The sequence below is a fragment of the Strix uralensis genome, chromosome 7, assembly GCF_047716275.1.
Source record: "Strix uralensis isolate ZFMK-TIS-50842 chromosome 7, bStrUra1, whole genome shotgun sequence".
In the NCBI taxonomy this organism is placed as follows: domain Eukaryota; kingdom Metazoa; phylum Chordata; class Aves; order Strigiformes; family Strigidae; genus Strix; species Strix uralensis.
In genome coordinates this window covers 35035358-35048934 of record NC_133978.1, presented here as the reverse complement: position 1 = coordinate 35048934, position 13577 = coordinate 35035358, and the positions used below count along the sequence as shown (strand labels likewise).

Genomic DNA, 13577 nt, shown 5'->3' with positions numbered 1-13577 from the left:
CAAAACCTTGAAGAAACACCATTATTCACATATCAATGTGCTCCACAAGTATGTAACTACAGAATTCTCACCACATCCCAGTGAAACAAGAAGGCTTTTCTTTCCATGAGTGGGTCCAGGAACTCCCAGAAGTCAAACAGTCTGTGCAGAGTAAAACCTGGATTAGGAGTGAGGACTTCTGGGATCGGTGTCCCCAGACCATCATGCTTCTTTAACAGCAAAGAGATGGAGCTTCATTCCACGATTGTAGTCACGTTTGCTGCATGTCTTCCCTCAGGTGGGCATCTTAAGAGCAGAACTTGTCATAAGCACTTCTATATCTGGATGCCATGAGACATGTATCGACTCTGGGCTGAATACAGATATGATAAATCATGATGGAAAAGGAGTGGTTTCACCCCTGAACAGATTAACAATTTTCTGACTGATTTCTGGACAGGAGACAGAGAAAGACGTGAAAGTTTGGTGTCCTTCCTGTCTTTCCTTTCATTTTAAAATTCCTCTGGCCTGCACAAAGGTGCAATATTTGCAATACATGCAGTCATGACTGGAGAGCAGCTGAGTTCATACTTTTCCCCAGCTTGCTCTGATGATGAAGCATATTGCAGTAGCATGCTGTCACAGTTCAGTACTGACAGCCACAACCAAGCTGTCCCTGGCTGCAGACAAGGTGGCAAGACGAGACAGTGATCTGGGCCTTGCTTGGACAAGTGCTGAAAAAAAACACCCTAAATTGCCTTGCTATGGGAGAGAGGACAGAAAGACTGCTGAAAGTCAGAGCTTTGCAAAAGATGCTAGGGAGCACTGGCAGGGAGAGCCATCTGCTTTTTCATCATGCGTCATCTTCATTTATTATTTAGGAGATGGGACCCTGTTGGAAAGTACTCCCTGGAGATGCTTTGACCAAGTGCCTCCTGAGGTATTTAGCCATTTTACAGTAGACTCTCAGAGGAAATCAGAATAAAATATGCCTCCTGCCAGCCCAAGGCAGAAATGCACAGGAACAGTTTCATCTCATTGAAGTGGCCAATGCTTACAAGTGAAGGAGAAACCACCACTCTTATTTTGGATATACCTTCTTTGATGGCATCTTTTTCTTCCCACAAAATGAAATCACCTTTTTATACAAACCAATTAAGCGGTCTTGACCCAGCTTAAAAGCAATGAAGACAATTTCCATGCCAATAATAATATAGAGGGAAAAAAACAAGAAAAACTTGGGATGTTCCAGTTGTGTGTCTCCAAATCCAATAGTTGTCAACGTGATAAAACAGAAATAAAAGGCTTCCTGAAAATCCAACCTGGTTTCCCAGTTTGGAAGAATAGCAGCTGCACAGGAGATGTACACAAAGATAACTAGCACCATTAATACAATGGGCACATCTAATTTTTCTAACTGTTGCCCTATTTTGTCAAAATTCTCAATTACTCTGGACATTGTCTTTCCCCTGTCTAGTTCAGGACATGAACTCCATCTCTCAATGCTTTTATTTATTGCTGGTTTTCTGTGTTCATTTTCTCTGGCAATTAACATTTCAAAAATTTCGGCATTGCGATATTTGGTTTGCCTCCTTTTAACACCCGGCTGACTTTTCAGCACTTCCATAATAGTCAAGGGCTCATTGATGACTACTTTAGTCTGTGCTCTGGATTTCAGTTCATCCCCTTTGTTACATGTGGATCCAGAACAGAGTTTAGAGGCTAGAATTTTTGACTGTAGTTTTCTGAATTCATTGTAACACTTGGATAAGACAGTTGCAAGGATGTCTCCCATGTCTGTCAGGACCAAGAACATCAGAGGGATGCCAAATAAAGCATACAACATACAGAGATATTTTCCAATCCGTGTCACAGGATAGGTATTACCATAACCTTGAACAAAAACAAAAGGAGGAAGAGAAGGGAAAGGGAAAGAAAGAGAACAATGTGATTTATTAGGTATTCACATCCTCTGAGCTTTTTTATTGCTGTCAGTTTTAAAAGTCAATTTTTAGTCCAGAACATGCTGTTCTTTTTGGCTTTGCTTTGAAGTTATTAAAATTTCTGAGTCTCAAATGCTGGTTACTAATGCAGACATCCTACCTTTTCAAGCACTTGGAGTTCTGGAGTTTGCCGGTTCTGTTGAATTAACTCTTCCTACCTTATCTACACCTTATCGGCTGTTTGACTTAACTGCCTGACCACAAGAAGCCATTCAGGGAAGAGAAACAAAAGGTTTGGGCCAGCCCAAGATCGGTGTGCAGCCTCTGTCCTCCTGGACACTGTTATCGAGAAGATTTCCTGATCTGGGAGTCTGGGTTAAGAAGGATCCAAAAGGGAAGACAGCAAGAGAGGCCTTGGGCCCATGGGTCCCTCCACAGGGCTGAGCTCAGAGAGACAACAGCTGGTGCTGGGGGCAGAGAATGGACGGTGCATGAGGAGCTGGGGGATCATCTCCTGGCCACCCTCCAGGTTCTCACAGTATGACTGAATGATTTTGGGGGATGAAACTCCCTTAGCTCTGTGAAGATTCAGATATGGATGACTGTCTGAATTTTGAAACTGGGACAGCACTATGGATCAGACTGGGACAATGAGACCCATACCTCAAACTTCATTTCTTTGCCAAAACTACTTGTGGTAAATGGTAAGCTAATAACAGAATTTCAAATTGTCCCTAGTTCATCAGTTCTAGCTCTAATGGCATATGTTGTATTGACATTCGTTTGCACTGACTTCATAGTTTTCAGAGTCTCTTAAATGTACTCAGAAAAACAAAGGATCAAGTGAGGAAGCATATGTTTATCACATGAGGAAATGCATGTTTATTCTAGAGTACTAAAGTCTACAAATATCAATTACAACAAATAGAGAAGTACTACCAGATGCACAGCCTTTATGATACATTAAATGGTAGAAGAAGATATGTCTTTTCCCTAAATTCAATTTGGTATTTGTATTTCCTTCCTCTAAAATTAAACTTAAATTGTAAGTTAGTGCTTTTCCATTACAGTAGGAGAAAACATCAGCATTATATTAATGGTATTAAATTTTAACAACTATTTTACTCCTCATCCTCCAAAAAGACATAAAGCATTTCTTCTCTCTCTTTAAAAACATTGTTCTTTTCTAGATGATCTTCCAGACCAGGTACTTAGCCTGTAACATTATTAGGTCATATGTTGAGGTATGGTTTCCTTAATTTTCTTCATCCATTCGTGTTTGTTTTCACTAATGGCTGCCATAGCCTTTGGTCTGAATCCAACCTTGATTCCTCCTTTGCTGTGAGGCACTGAAAAACTATTCTCTGTCACTCTGTTCCCCAGTGGCTAACTGGAAATGCTAATGCTTACTGCTGAAGCAACTGGGAAAGATTAATTATTGTAGTTATTGTACAGAGTAATTTTCTTTTTTTTTTTTTTTTTTTTTCCCAATTTCCATGCATTAAAAATACCTAGTACAGTTTCAAGGGTTAAAACTTATCTTGAGCTTAAATTTAGCTATCCAGAAATCTAGCCTAGCTGAGCCACTAGGTACCCACCGTGGGGAGTGAAGAGACAGCAGTTCAGACCACCGATCTTCAGACTAGATGCCTTGCTTCTCCTAGATAATTACAGGTAGGTAAGTTGACTCTCGTCTGAAGTGATTTATCGGTTCCTAATACTGCAAATAACAAACCCACCACAATGGAAACAGTCACAAAGATTCCAGGCTTCCTACTGGTCCCAAAACTCAGCTCAAAACCTGAGGAAGTGGTGTTAATGCTCAGCACTATAAAGGACAAAAGTAATGGCAGTTCAGAAATAAATATGTTGGGTCAACGTGTATGGGGACATTTGTAAAGTCCCATGTCAATGGAGATGGGTAAGTATACCCAGGCAAGAAGTTTCAACAATAGGGTTTGCTGAAGTCAAAGCTTTCTGATAAAATGTCCTCTTTCAAACATTCCTAGCTGTTGTGTTTGTACTAGGAAATATTCACTGGGGTGAGGATTCAGGTCTGCATCTCCAGAATGTGTCCCTGATGACCTAGACATCTATCTTCAAACTCAGGAGCTGCAAGAAGCTGAGCCTGAGGTTCAAGCCTCTGCTGTGACTTAGCACACAAGGGTCTCGTACGTGCTCCAAGTGAACATATTAACTCTTACACTATTCCTTGTATAGGATAAGCTCTTTTATGAGGCTCAGTTTTTCTTTTGCATTAAGATGCATACCCAGGCTGGGATCTTGAGTGTATCTTAATACAGTGGAGAAATGTCTTTGCAGTTTGATACAATGCTGTGGGACTATTTCCCATCCAGCTTTGATTCTGACAAATTTAGATAGCCAGTGTCTGTACTTGCCAGCATTTGAGAAAGATTAGCAAAGGGATAAAAGTAGCTTTGGGAATGAGCATGAGGAGTTGTATTTAGCAATGCAGAGGGAGCCAAAACCCAGAGCAGATGTTTCTATTTGATCTAGGTCCTCCTTTGAAATATGAAGTCAGAATGAAAGATTTCAGAGGTGTGACTTAAACATTGCCGTGTGCTGTTAACCCAGAGAAATGTGAAAAACAACAGCATGGTTAATTATAGAGCCAGAGATTTACAAAGCTGGGCTAGACATAAATAACAGGGAAGCAATTGAAAAACTATATATGCATAATGAATTACCTCTTCCAGTGAATAAAACATTACCCAGCATAAGACACGATAGTGGACAGGATATGGTTTGACTGAAAAATGGAGTTTTCTTTTTACTTTAATATAATAGTTTGTGTACATGTCATATGAGTGCATCATAGTGTGCATGTAATGATGCAGCTAATTAGAATGTATCATCACTACTCATCATCACTAGTTACAAAATTCTGACTTGCTTCTCTGACTCAGGTACATCTCTGCAATCTGTGTTCGCAGAACCCCTTGCAGACTCATCGTCAATACTCAGGAGAAAAATTCAAGAGGATTTGTTTTAGGTGTGGGGTTTTTTAATTCCCTGGAAGAAATACATTAGCCAAGGCAGCAATAGCTGTTGATTCTGCAGGGAGTTACTTTACCTCTGAACTTACCCACAGTTGTGAAGACTGTGCAGCAGAAAAAGAGAGACCCAAAGAAAGTCCATCTGTCTTTTGGATTGACAAACCAGTCCCGTTCTGCTGTGTTGAGCAGTACATGGATTTCTTCCTTAAATGTCTCCTCATTTTCTGTCATGTTATCTGTTACATTAACAACAGGAGATACAGTGAGTGTTTACAGACTACCACTCAGGGAGCAGCCAGCCTGTTATTCCAGTGAAGTTTACTCCAGCTGAGGATTTGCTTGTACTCTTTTAGAAGATAAAAATACTCATCTCATCCTAACCTTTCCAACCCAGAAAAAATCAGGTGGGTCCAGCAGCTTTGGTGAATAAAGAAACAAGGAACAAATAAACAAGCTATGCTCCAACAAAGTAAAAATAAGACACAAAAATAAGCATAAAAAAGCAGGGCAGGATGATTGCATATTCAGTTTCCAACCTCAATGTCCTCTTTCATTTTGGACTCCCCAGGAGATTAGTCTTCTTTTGACCCAAAGACACTGGAAATGTGGGGTTGTCAGTCCATGACTGATATGAACCACTCCTGCAGCACTGCCCAGTGCCCCACTGTGAATCCCAGAGCCTCCACCACTCATTCCTCCTCCCCATGGCTGAGCTCAGCTTGGCAGGACATTATCTACAGGGATGTTTGCCCCAAACAGATCATCGTGTCAGCACAGCTACCTGAGTGAAAGTCCAAGCCCGTGTACAAGCCCCAACACAGATCCAGGAGGGTTTCTATCCCATCTGCTCCCCTCCAAACCCCTCCATCAGCACCACTGGTCTGGGGTGCAGCACTGCACCTCCCTCCATCTGAGCATCCCCTTGCCAGAGGGATGGTAGGGCAGCTCAGGGCTGGGAAGAGGGAGCTGGAAGAGGCTTTCTGAGACACAGAGGAATCAGTCCCCAGCAATCAGAAGGAAATACCATGGGAATCTCAGATGCTCTTTAAGGAACTTAGGTAACTTCGGCAAAAGGGAGAAGACAGGCACCTCAGGAATAGTCTTTTCAGGCAGGAACACAGGGACCAGGGAAGCTTGCAGTCAAAAATCACAGCTAAGGAAGACAAGCAAACAACAGCCATCATTAGCTAGGCAGAGGGAAAATCCTGTTTGCAGGTTCAGCTGTTAGTATTTTGAAGAAAGTCTTCAAAAGCCAAAAATCTCATTCAAAAAGCAAGAGAATGAGTAACTCCCTGTACAGTTAAGTCATTTTGAAATTCCAGTACATACCTGATAAATTTCTGGAGATGTGCCACAGCTTCTGCAGAAATTTTCTATATTCTTCACTTAAATTGACCTTCCGGTTACCTTCAATGTGGGAAAACATGAGAGCCCCAAGAAAAGCATAGATCACAAGAGACAGAATGAAGCAGGCATGAGGAAACACTGCCCAAAATATTTTTTTACATGCCCTTTTGCCTCGCAGAGGCTGTGATGTTGATGCCATCCTAAGCTCACTTTTTTGTTTGTTTTTAATTTTGTGAAGAAGACACGGCTTTTAGAAACAAGGATGAGGATGTAAAAGCTTTTGCATCCTAGAAAAGCTTCTCCTGTGAAAACAAGGGTTGTTCTGCCTCAGGCTTTCAGATCACATGTCTTTATAAGTGAAGATTGCACTACAGTCCCAATGGAAAAGGAGCACAACTAATCAAGCCTTGAAATATTTCTCAGTTGACGATACGCCACTCTATCCCTGAATTACTATTGATCAGCCAGCACTGTAATGCACACAGTTTACCAACTTCTGTGGGTTTCCACTGGAGCCAACTCATGTTTAAAGTTTCTTGTTCTGAACTACAGTTTCCCATTGATACAGTAGAAACACTTCCAACTCTCAGGAGGGAAAATGCATACTGTAAGGGATCGATTTCTTTAAAGATTTCTCCCAGAAATGAACAGGGAAATTTAAAATTAATCGAAAGAAGGGTCTGGCACTAATTGTTGTCACCTCTGGACAGACTGTAGAACAATTAATTTCTCTTTCAGGTGGCTTAAATAATCTCTCTCTATATACCATATAATCGTTGTAGGAGGGGGTCTCTTGAGTTTTAAAGGATTTTCTCAAAAAAGAGTCAAGTCAATAAGGTTTTGCTCAGTTCTCACTTGATTAAAATCTTCCTATTAATTGAAACTCCCACTGACTGCAGGATTCAGTTCAAGGTTAGTGATCTTGGCAAACTATATCCAGCTTTAAATATAAAAGCTTTCTTATTATCCATTACTCTAAAACACTTAGAGCAATGAACAGTATCGCTGCCCTTTACAATGTTAGTGGTGGTAGTAAGGGAAGCTGGACTTTACAGAAAGAGGTGTTAAATATTTCATCTGTAGGAGTCTTTCATTAAAAATTGAAACAGCCTTGTGCAGCCAAGACCTACAGAGCTGTATACAAGCAATATGTCCATACTGCAAAGAAATCCTACACTGTCACAGTGATTTCTCGTAGGTCAAAACTTCAGCAAATTAGATCACAAGATATTATATGCTTATCAATATGGAAGCCTCCACTATAGAAAAGAGGCTTTCAGGGCTAAGACAAAAATAAGCCTGTGTGCTTGCTACTTTTCTGGTTATCTGCCTCAGTGACTCAGTCTTGCTTTTTGACAACAAATTTATAAATCCTCTTATTGCAGTCAATCTCTTTTTTTTTTTTTTTTCCATTGACCTGAAACACAGGGTTGAAAACTGCTAATGTTCATAATGAATCAAAAGCAACAGAACTTCCTGAGAAGTTGTACTTAGAGATAATGTACTTAGGTTTGGTGTCCTTACCAGAGAAGCAAGGAACACAGAGAAGTCAAAGGGGCCTCTCAAGAGTGAAGTGGCTGTAGGCAGTGGGGTGCTCCATGCTGGAAGTGTAATCCTAGCTTATTTTGGAGAGTTTTGTAAAGAGAAAGAGTGGGTACCAGTGTTACATACATTGGTAGAGTTTACTTGGATTTCTAAAGAAGTCTTGACAAAGTCCCTCTTCAAAGGTTTTTAAGGGAATTAAACAGCTATGGCATAAGAGAGAAAGTCTTCACAGGAAGAAATTAATGGTTAATAGAGTGGAATGGAGAACAGGGGTAAAAGACAGAGGGAAATTGATGGTAGAGTTATGTGTGGGTCTGTGCTGGAGCTCTGCTGTTCTGCACATTCATAAATTACCTGGAAAGAGGGTAAACAGGGAGATGGCAATATTTGCTGATGGCATGAAGCTGTCCAGAGCAGTGAGACTGAGGACAGATTGAAATGTAAGAGGACCTGAGGATGGCTATCAATGAAACGGCAGATAAAAGCGATGTAGATATGTGTAAAATGGGATAAACAATCCTAACTTCACATACAAAGTGACGGGCTCTGGGCTGATCCAATAAAACAGGATTGTTTTTCACATAGCTGGAAAATTCTTTGCCAAAAGATGTTGGGTTTACATATGTTAAAGAAGAGGATGGAGAGATGTTTAGAAGAACAAACATTAATACTGACTACAAACCACAGGGGGTTCAATAACCCCCTGAACTGAAAATAGTTTGCAGCTGGAATAGTGAAACAGGGTACTGGGCCAAATGGAGCCTATGTCTGAGGCAGTATACTCACATTTATATTCTTCTAAAAAAGGTTTTACTGCCCAGTATGGTAATTCTGACACAATTTGTCCTGCAGACTTTCTCATCTACATCTCAGATATAAATCTCTTTCCACCAAAGTGCTTTAAAATCTTCTCAGCCTCCTCCTATACATGGTAGGACTGCAAAGTATTTAGCAATTCCCAAGAGCTTCTCAGCCATTTGCAACATCAGTCTCTGAGCTTGTGACAATGAGAAAATTTAATAAAAATATATCCAGAAATGATTTTTACATTATTTGCTTAATCTAAACCATTTCCCACTATTGCTGTATTACATATTTGAACTCAGTTGCTTAAAAGCAAATCCCACTAACCACAAGTTATTCCAAATTGAGTTATCGGTACTTGTATTGAGAGAGATTTTTGCAATACACATTTCCTATTCACGTTAATGGACAGCAAACCTGCACTTTTCCTAACTTCCATTTCTTTGATTAGGGCAAATGTGAGTGCTCTGAAGGTGCTGCTTGAAAGGAAAGTTTGTGACCACAGCTGCAAGGTTTAATTATTCCAGTACAAATATACATATGTTAGAATTTCTACTTTATCTGATGTTCCTGGATTGCAAAGGTTAAACCCAAGGAGATTGTATCTTGGACAGTGAGATGTTTTTCAATAATCAGTAAAATTCTTCCTGCATCTACCATGCTGTCAGCAACCTGCTGTGTTTACCTCTCTTCTATGAAACACCGTTGGATTCAGCACACATTCAGAATGCCTTCTCCTTTTTTGAACAAAACTGAAGTGACTTGAGGGATGGCCAGTGCCCTATAAAAAAAAAAAAAAAAGGCAAGGGACTAAATTGTTTGCTTAGATTTTCATCTGGCATTGATTCTGATGGGAATATTGTTTGATAAGGGGCTAAGACCTCAGCCTGGCAGTACTTCATGACAATAAGATTAAAAACATTCAGTTCAATATTGAATGTTAACAAGGATCATGGAAGATTTGATCTATTGCTCTAGCATATGCCCCCAGAAAGTATTTCCAGAATGCACTAATGTACCTAAGCTCCCCGAGAAAATTAGTGTTTCTGTATAAAGGTGATATCACCCCCAAGCAAAAAAACACTCCAAAACAACAAAAAACAAGTAGCAGCAGTAGTTGTATTAAGAAAGCAATCTCAAGGCTGTGTAAACACTAGATTTGATCCCCAGACATGAAGACACTCCACGTGATGAGGAAGACTAGGGGGGTGCCAGTGAGGTTTCAGTAGTAGTGTTGGGGAGCACTTTCAAAGTGCAAAGCTTTCCACCTCCCACCCACCCTTATCCCTTCCATCCCTCAGGCTCTTGAGACCTGTCCCTATAGGATTTCAGCCCACAGTGGGGCCCAGAAGCATTGCTGGCCCAAGCCCAGCCCCAGCACAGACACACGACACTTGTACGGAGCATACATATCGTGCTGGATGAGGGACATGTGCTTTTCAGGCACCCTGCAATTAATTTTCTCCTCCCGACCCCAACAATATTCTCCTGGAGTATGAGTTCCCCTGATACCTCCTGTTCTTCCCACTTTACCCTTACACCTCATGCTGCTGGGATGGAGAGAGAAATGCACTAATTGGCTGCATAGGGTCTCTTGGATACCCCAGAGGAAGGTTTAGCTTCTTTTGTAGCCATCTTTAAAAGTCTCAGCTTTAGCTTGAGTCAAGTGCTTGAGCTTGTAACCTCTGGGAATATTTGAGAGCACTCAGGACTAGCATCCTGACACTGCACATAATGTTAAGTGGATTCAAAGATGTCCAGGACTCTCACCCTGAATAAGAGCATTTCCTATTTCATTCTTTGTTCACACCAAAGCCAAGCAAGTGGTCCCATCATTTCATTTACGAGAGGCAAACACTCTTCATATGCCCCCAGGACCAGCCAAGGATTGGATATTAGTCTCTGTTCCTCCTCTTTTTTTGGCACAGATGAAGTCACACATCCAGAAAATATCTTTGATGGAAGGCTTTTTCAACTGGTGACTAAACAGCAGCACCAGCCTTTGTTCACTCAGGAGCCAATGAGCCACTTTTTCATCCCCTCTCCTCCACCCTCAAATCATTGCCTGGGTAGAAAAACTTCACTTGCCCCTCTTCTTTCATTCCTTCCCCAAACCCGAGCAACCAGCAACAGTCTAGAAGGAGCAGAGCTGCCCCTCAGGCACACACCCAAAATGGGGGAAATATTACCCCTTCCTCTGTAGGGAACTTGTAACCTCAACGTCTTCTCTGTCCCAGAGCTTCATGTGTGACTGCACCAGGGAGCCAGGGGTGCAAGCATGCGTGGAGGGTCTGGTTGCTGCAGAACTTGAGTTTCCAATGCAGCAGAGCTCTGTGGCAGGCACTTCTCCCTCCTTCTGCTCATTCTGCTATCTGAACCGTATGCTAAGAGAGAATACATTTGAGACTGGGAGGGGAAGCTGCTTCTGGACAGACAACACTCCTCCAGCTCCTTTCAAAAGGGCCACAGAGAAATAAAATCAAATGCTGATGGATGCAGTGCAACAATTCTTAATGTCTGCAAACAAAGTCCAACCACTGTCACCTCACAGCACTGTGTATGTTGTTCATTTATTTGTGGGACTTGTTTGAATGATGTGATAACGCTTCAGGGTGTTATAACAAACGGAAAGGTTAATATCGCAATGAGTCACCAGTGTAAGACCCTGCTGCAAATGAGACACGGTAGCCCTGGGTTTCCAGATAAGCAAAGGGGATTACTGAGGTTCAGCTACATGTCTTATGCCAAAGTCTTTACTGAGTTAATGTAGTGAACGTAATGCTAGTATAGTGGAGGCTATCTCAGCCCAGTAGTTTCATTTTAAGGCAAACAAGCTCCCTGTGGAGAGATCGGAAAACTGCTTCTTTGGAATTTAATTAACATTAGAGCATGTGAGATTATATGCTGCATAAAAGCTAAGCATCATGATTCATGTCAACAGACCAATTTTACACTATTTGAACTGGCAAAAAACCCGTGGATTCAAGATGACAAGTCTACTTTCCTCTTTAAATAAAGATTATGTTTATTCTTTATTATTATTAATGTGGCACCATATGTATATAAGCAGTTTAAAAGATGGGAATCTAAAATCTCAAATGCAGGAGCAAGCTTTTAGCTGTAAATATCCACCAGCATGCATCTGAGACTGTCTCTGTGAGTGGCATGGACCCTCACAATTCTCAGCATGTGAAATACTAATGAAAAAACCATCTGTTGATATTATTTCCAATGTCATATACATGTTCAGTTAAACAGAACACAGATAAGCAGTCACCTTTTGCAGACTGTAGTATTGGCCAAATATTACTGATAACATTGAGGTCAAATATGTATTTGGAACAACTATGAGGTCATTAAGGACTATTAATCCCCAAAGTACACGGCTTACAGTATTTTCTACCCTCAGCCATCCATGGCTCTTTATAAACCACAGGCAGGAGTCTGTAGGATGCCGACAATCAGACACCTCTTTCTGCTTCCCATCACTGGCAATCGGACTGGACATGCATTAATGTCAGTGGTTCAGAGTTTCTTGAACATCAGGCTAAATTTTCCATCACTTATTTTCATCCCAATTTTCATAATGACACTCTTAAGTAATTTCTCTTCCCCTTTTGTGTGAAGTACTCTTGCAATAATTTTAACTCCATTATCCTACCACTCATTAGTCATCGTGGATTCAAGGGGTGGAAGATACTTTCACAGATGGGTGTGCCTTGGGACATCTTTGAGTTGACACTTGTCTTCAAATTTCTTTCAGTTCTGCTGATTTCCTTTAGCTCTGAGCAGGCATACATGAACTTTTCAAACCCTGTCCCATCCATTTCAGCAAATACACCATTAATTAGCCTACTCTTTGCAAAACTGGCCCTTTAAATGTTTTTAGCAGTCATCCGAATAGCTCTTAAGTGCTTTTTAACGATTCAGTAAACAACATTTTGCCACCTTAGTGGGAAACACTCTTTCAAGCTCTAGACCCTTCAAGTGTAGCTTCACATGTTTAATTAGTTTAAGCCACAATTCCTTGGTAATGTGATCCTGCCAGGGTTGATGAGTAAGACTGCATTATGAAAGTGCCTTCTGCAAAATGTTTTGGGTTAGAAAGGAACGCATCCAAAATTGCCCATCTTTTCTGAGGAATTTCTTATAGCAATTGAGTGTAGAATGAAGTTTCTTCTTCCACCCTTCTCAAGAAAAAAGAAAAATCTTGTAGCACTTGTGAATGAGTCATCTGGACCACAGGCCCCATGTGTAATGAACCCTGCAAATTCACAAAGACCACAATTGCACCCAGGAACTGCACACTCCTCCCTAGACTGCCTGGCACCCAGGCTGCCCATCACCAGTGACACCCGCTCCTGCTGCCTGATGCTCAGGCTGCATGCAAAAAGCCATCTAAATGACATTGACCTTCTCCATGGCCACTTGGGAATTTGACATATATGGGTGGAGTAGCTCAACTGCAGGATGAATGTAAATTCAGGGAGGGTTATTGCTTGAATCTTGCCAGACAGCCAAAGCCAGCTGATTGTATCATATTCTAAGAGATGGGGCTTTAAGGTAGAGCAATAGCTAGTGCAAGTTTGGAGTGGAAAGTGGGGGATTTATCTTTTTTCTAAACTAAAAGACATGGGAAACATATCAGAAAGGAAAGGTTGAGCAGTTGAGAGAAACAGCTGCATAGATGCTGTACCAGAGATTTCAGATGAACCCTGAAGTCCTGCACACACAGAGGAGGGAGGAGGCAAGACTGGAGGTGACTGCATGTCCCCATGCAGTAATGTGTGTTGGCAGTGCCAGTCATGAGGAGAAGTACAGCCTCCTGAATCTTACAACGCCGGACACCTTTGCTCCACCACTGCCCTCCTCATGCTGCAACTGAGAAGAGGGTGTGGAGCACAACAGCCGTATTTCACCCAAGGGGTATGTCCAAGCCCAG

General features: G+C 41.4%; 1 protein-coding gene across 1 annotated transcript; it reads right to left on the bottom strand.

The window, feature by feature from the left end:
• Positions 1 to 1060: 1060 nt before the first annotated feature.
• Positions 1061 to 6485, bottom strand: KCNK18 (potassium two pore domain channel subfamily K member 18). The gene is made up of 3 exons (XM_074874053.1): positions 6269 to 6485; positions 5029 to 5175; positions 1061 to 1872 (listed from the first exon to the last, which is right to left on the bottom strand). Exons 1-3 carry the CDS (start codon positions 6483 to 6485, stop codon positions 1061 to 1063), a joined length of 1176 nt encoding a protein of 391 aa, XP_074730154.1.
• Positions 6486 to 13577: the final 7092 nt, after the last annotated feature.

Coding starts and splice junctions, on each gene's coding strand:
- KCNK18 (XM_074874053.1), bottom strand. CDS start 6,485: ATGGCATCAACATCACAGCCTCTGCGAGGCAAAAGGGCATGTAAAAAA. Junction 5,176..6,268: donor CATCTCCAGAAATTTATCAG/GTATGTACTGGA, acceptor TTAATGTAACAG/ATAACATGACAGAAAATGAG. Junction 1,873..5,028: donor CACAGTCTTCACAACTGTGG/GTAAGTTCAGAG, acceptor TTTTTGTTCAAG/GTTATGGTAATACCTATCCT.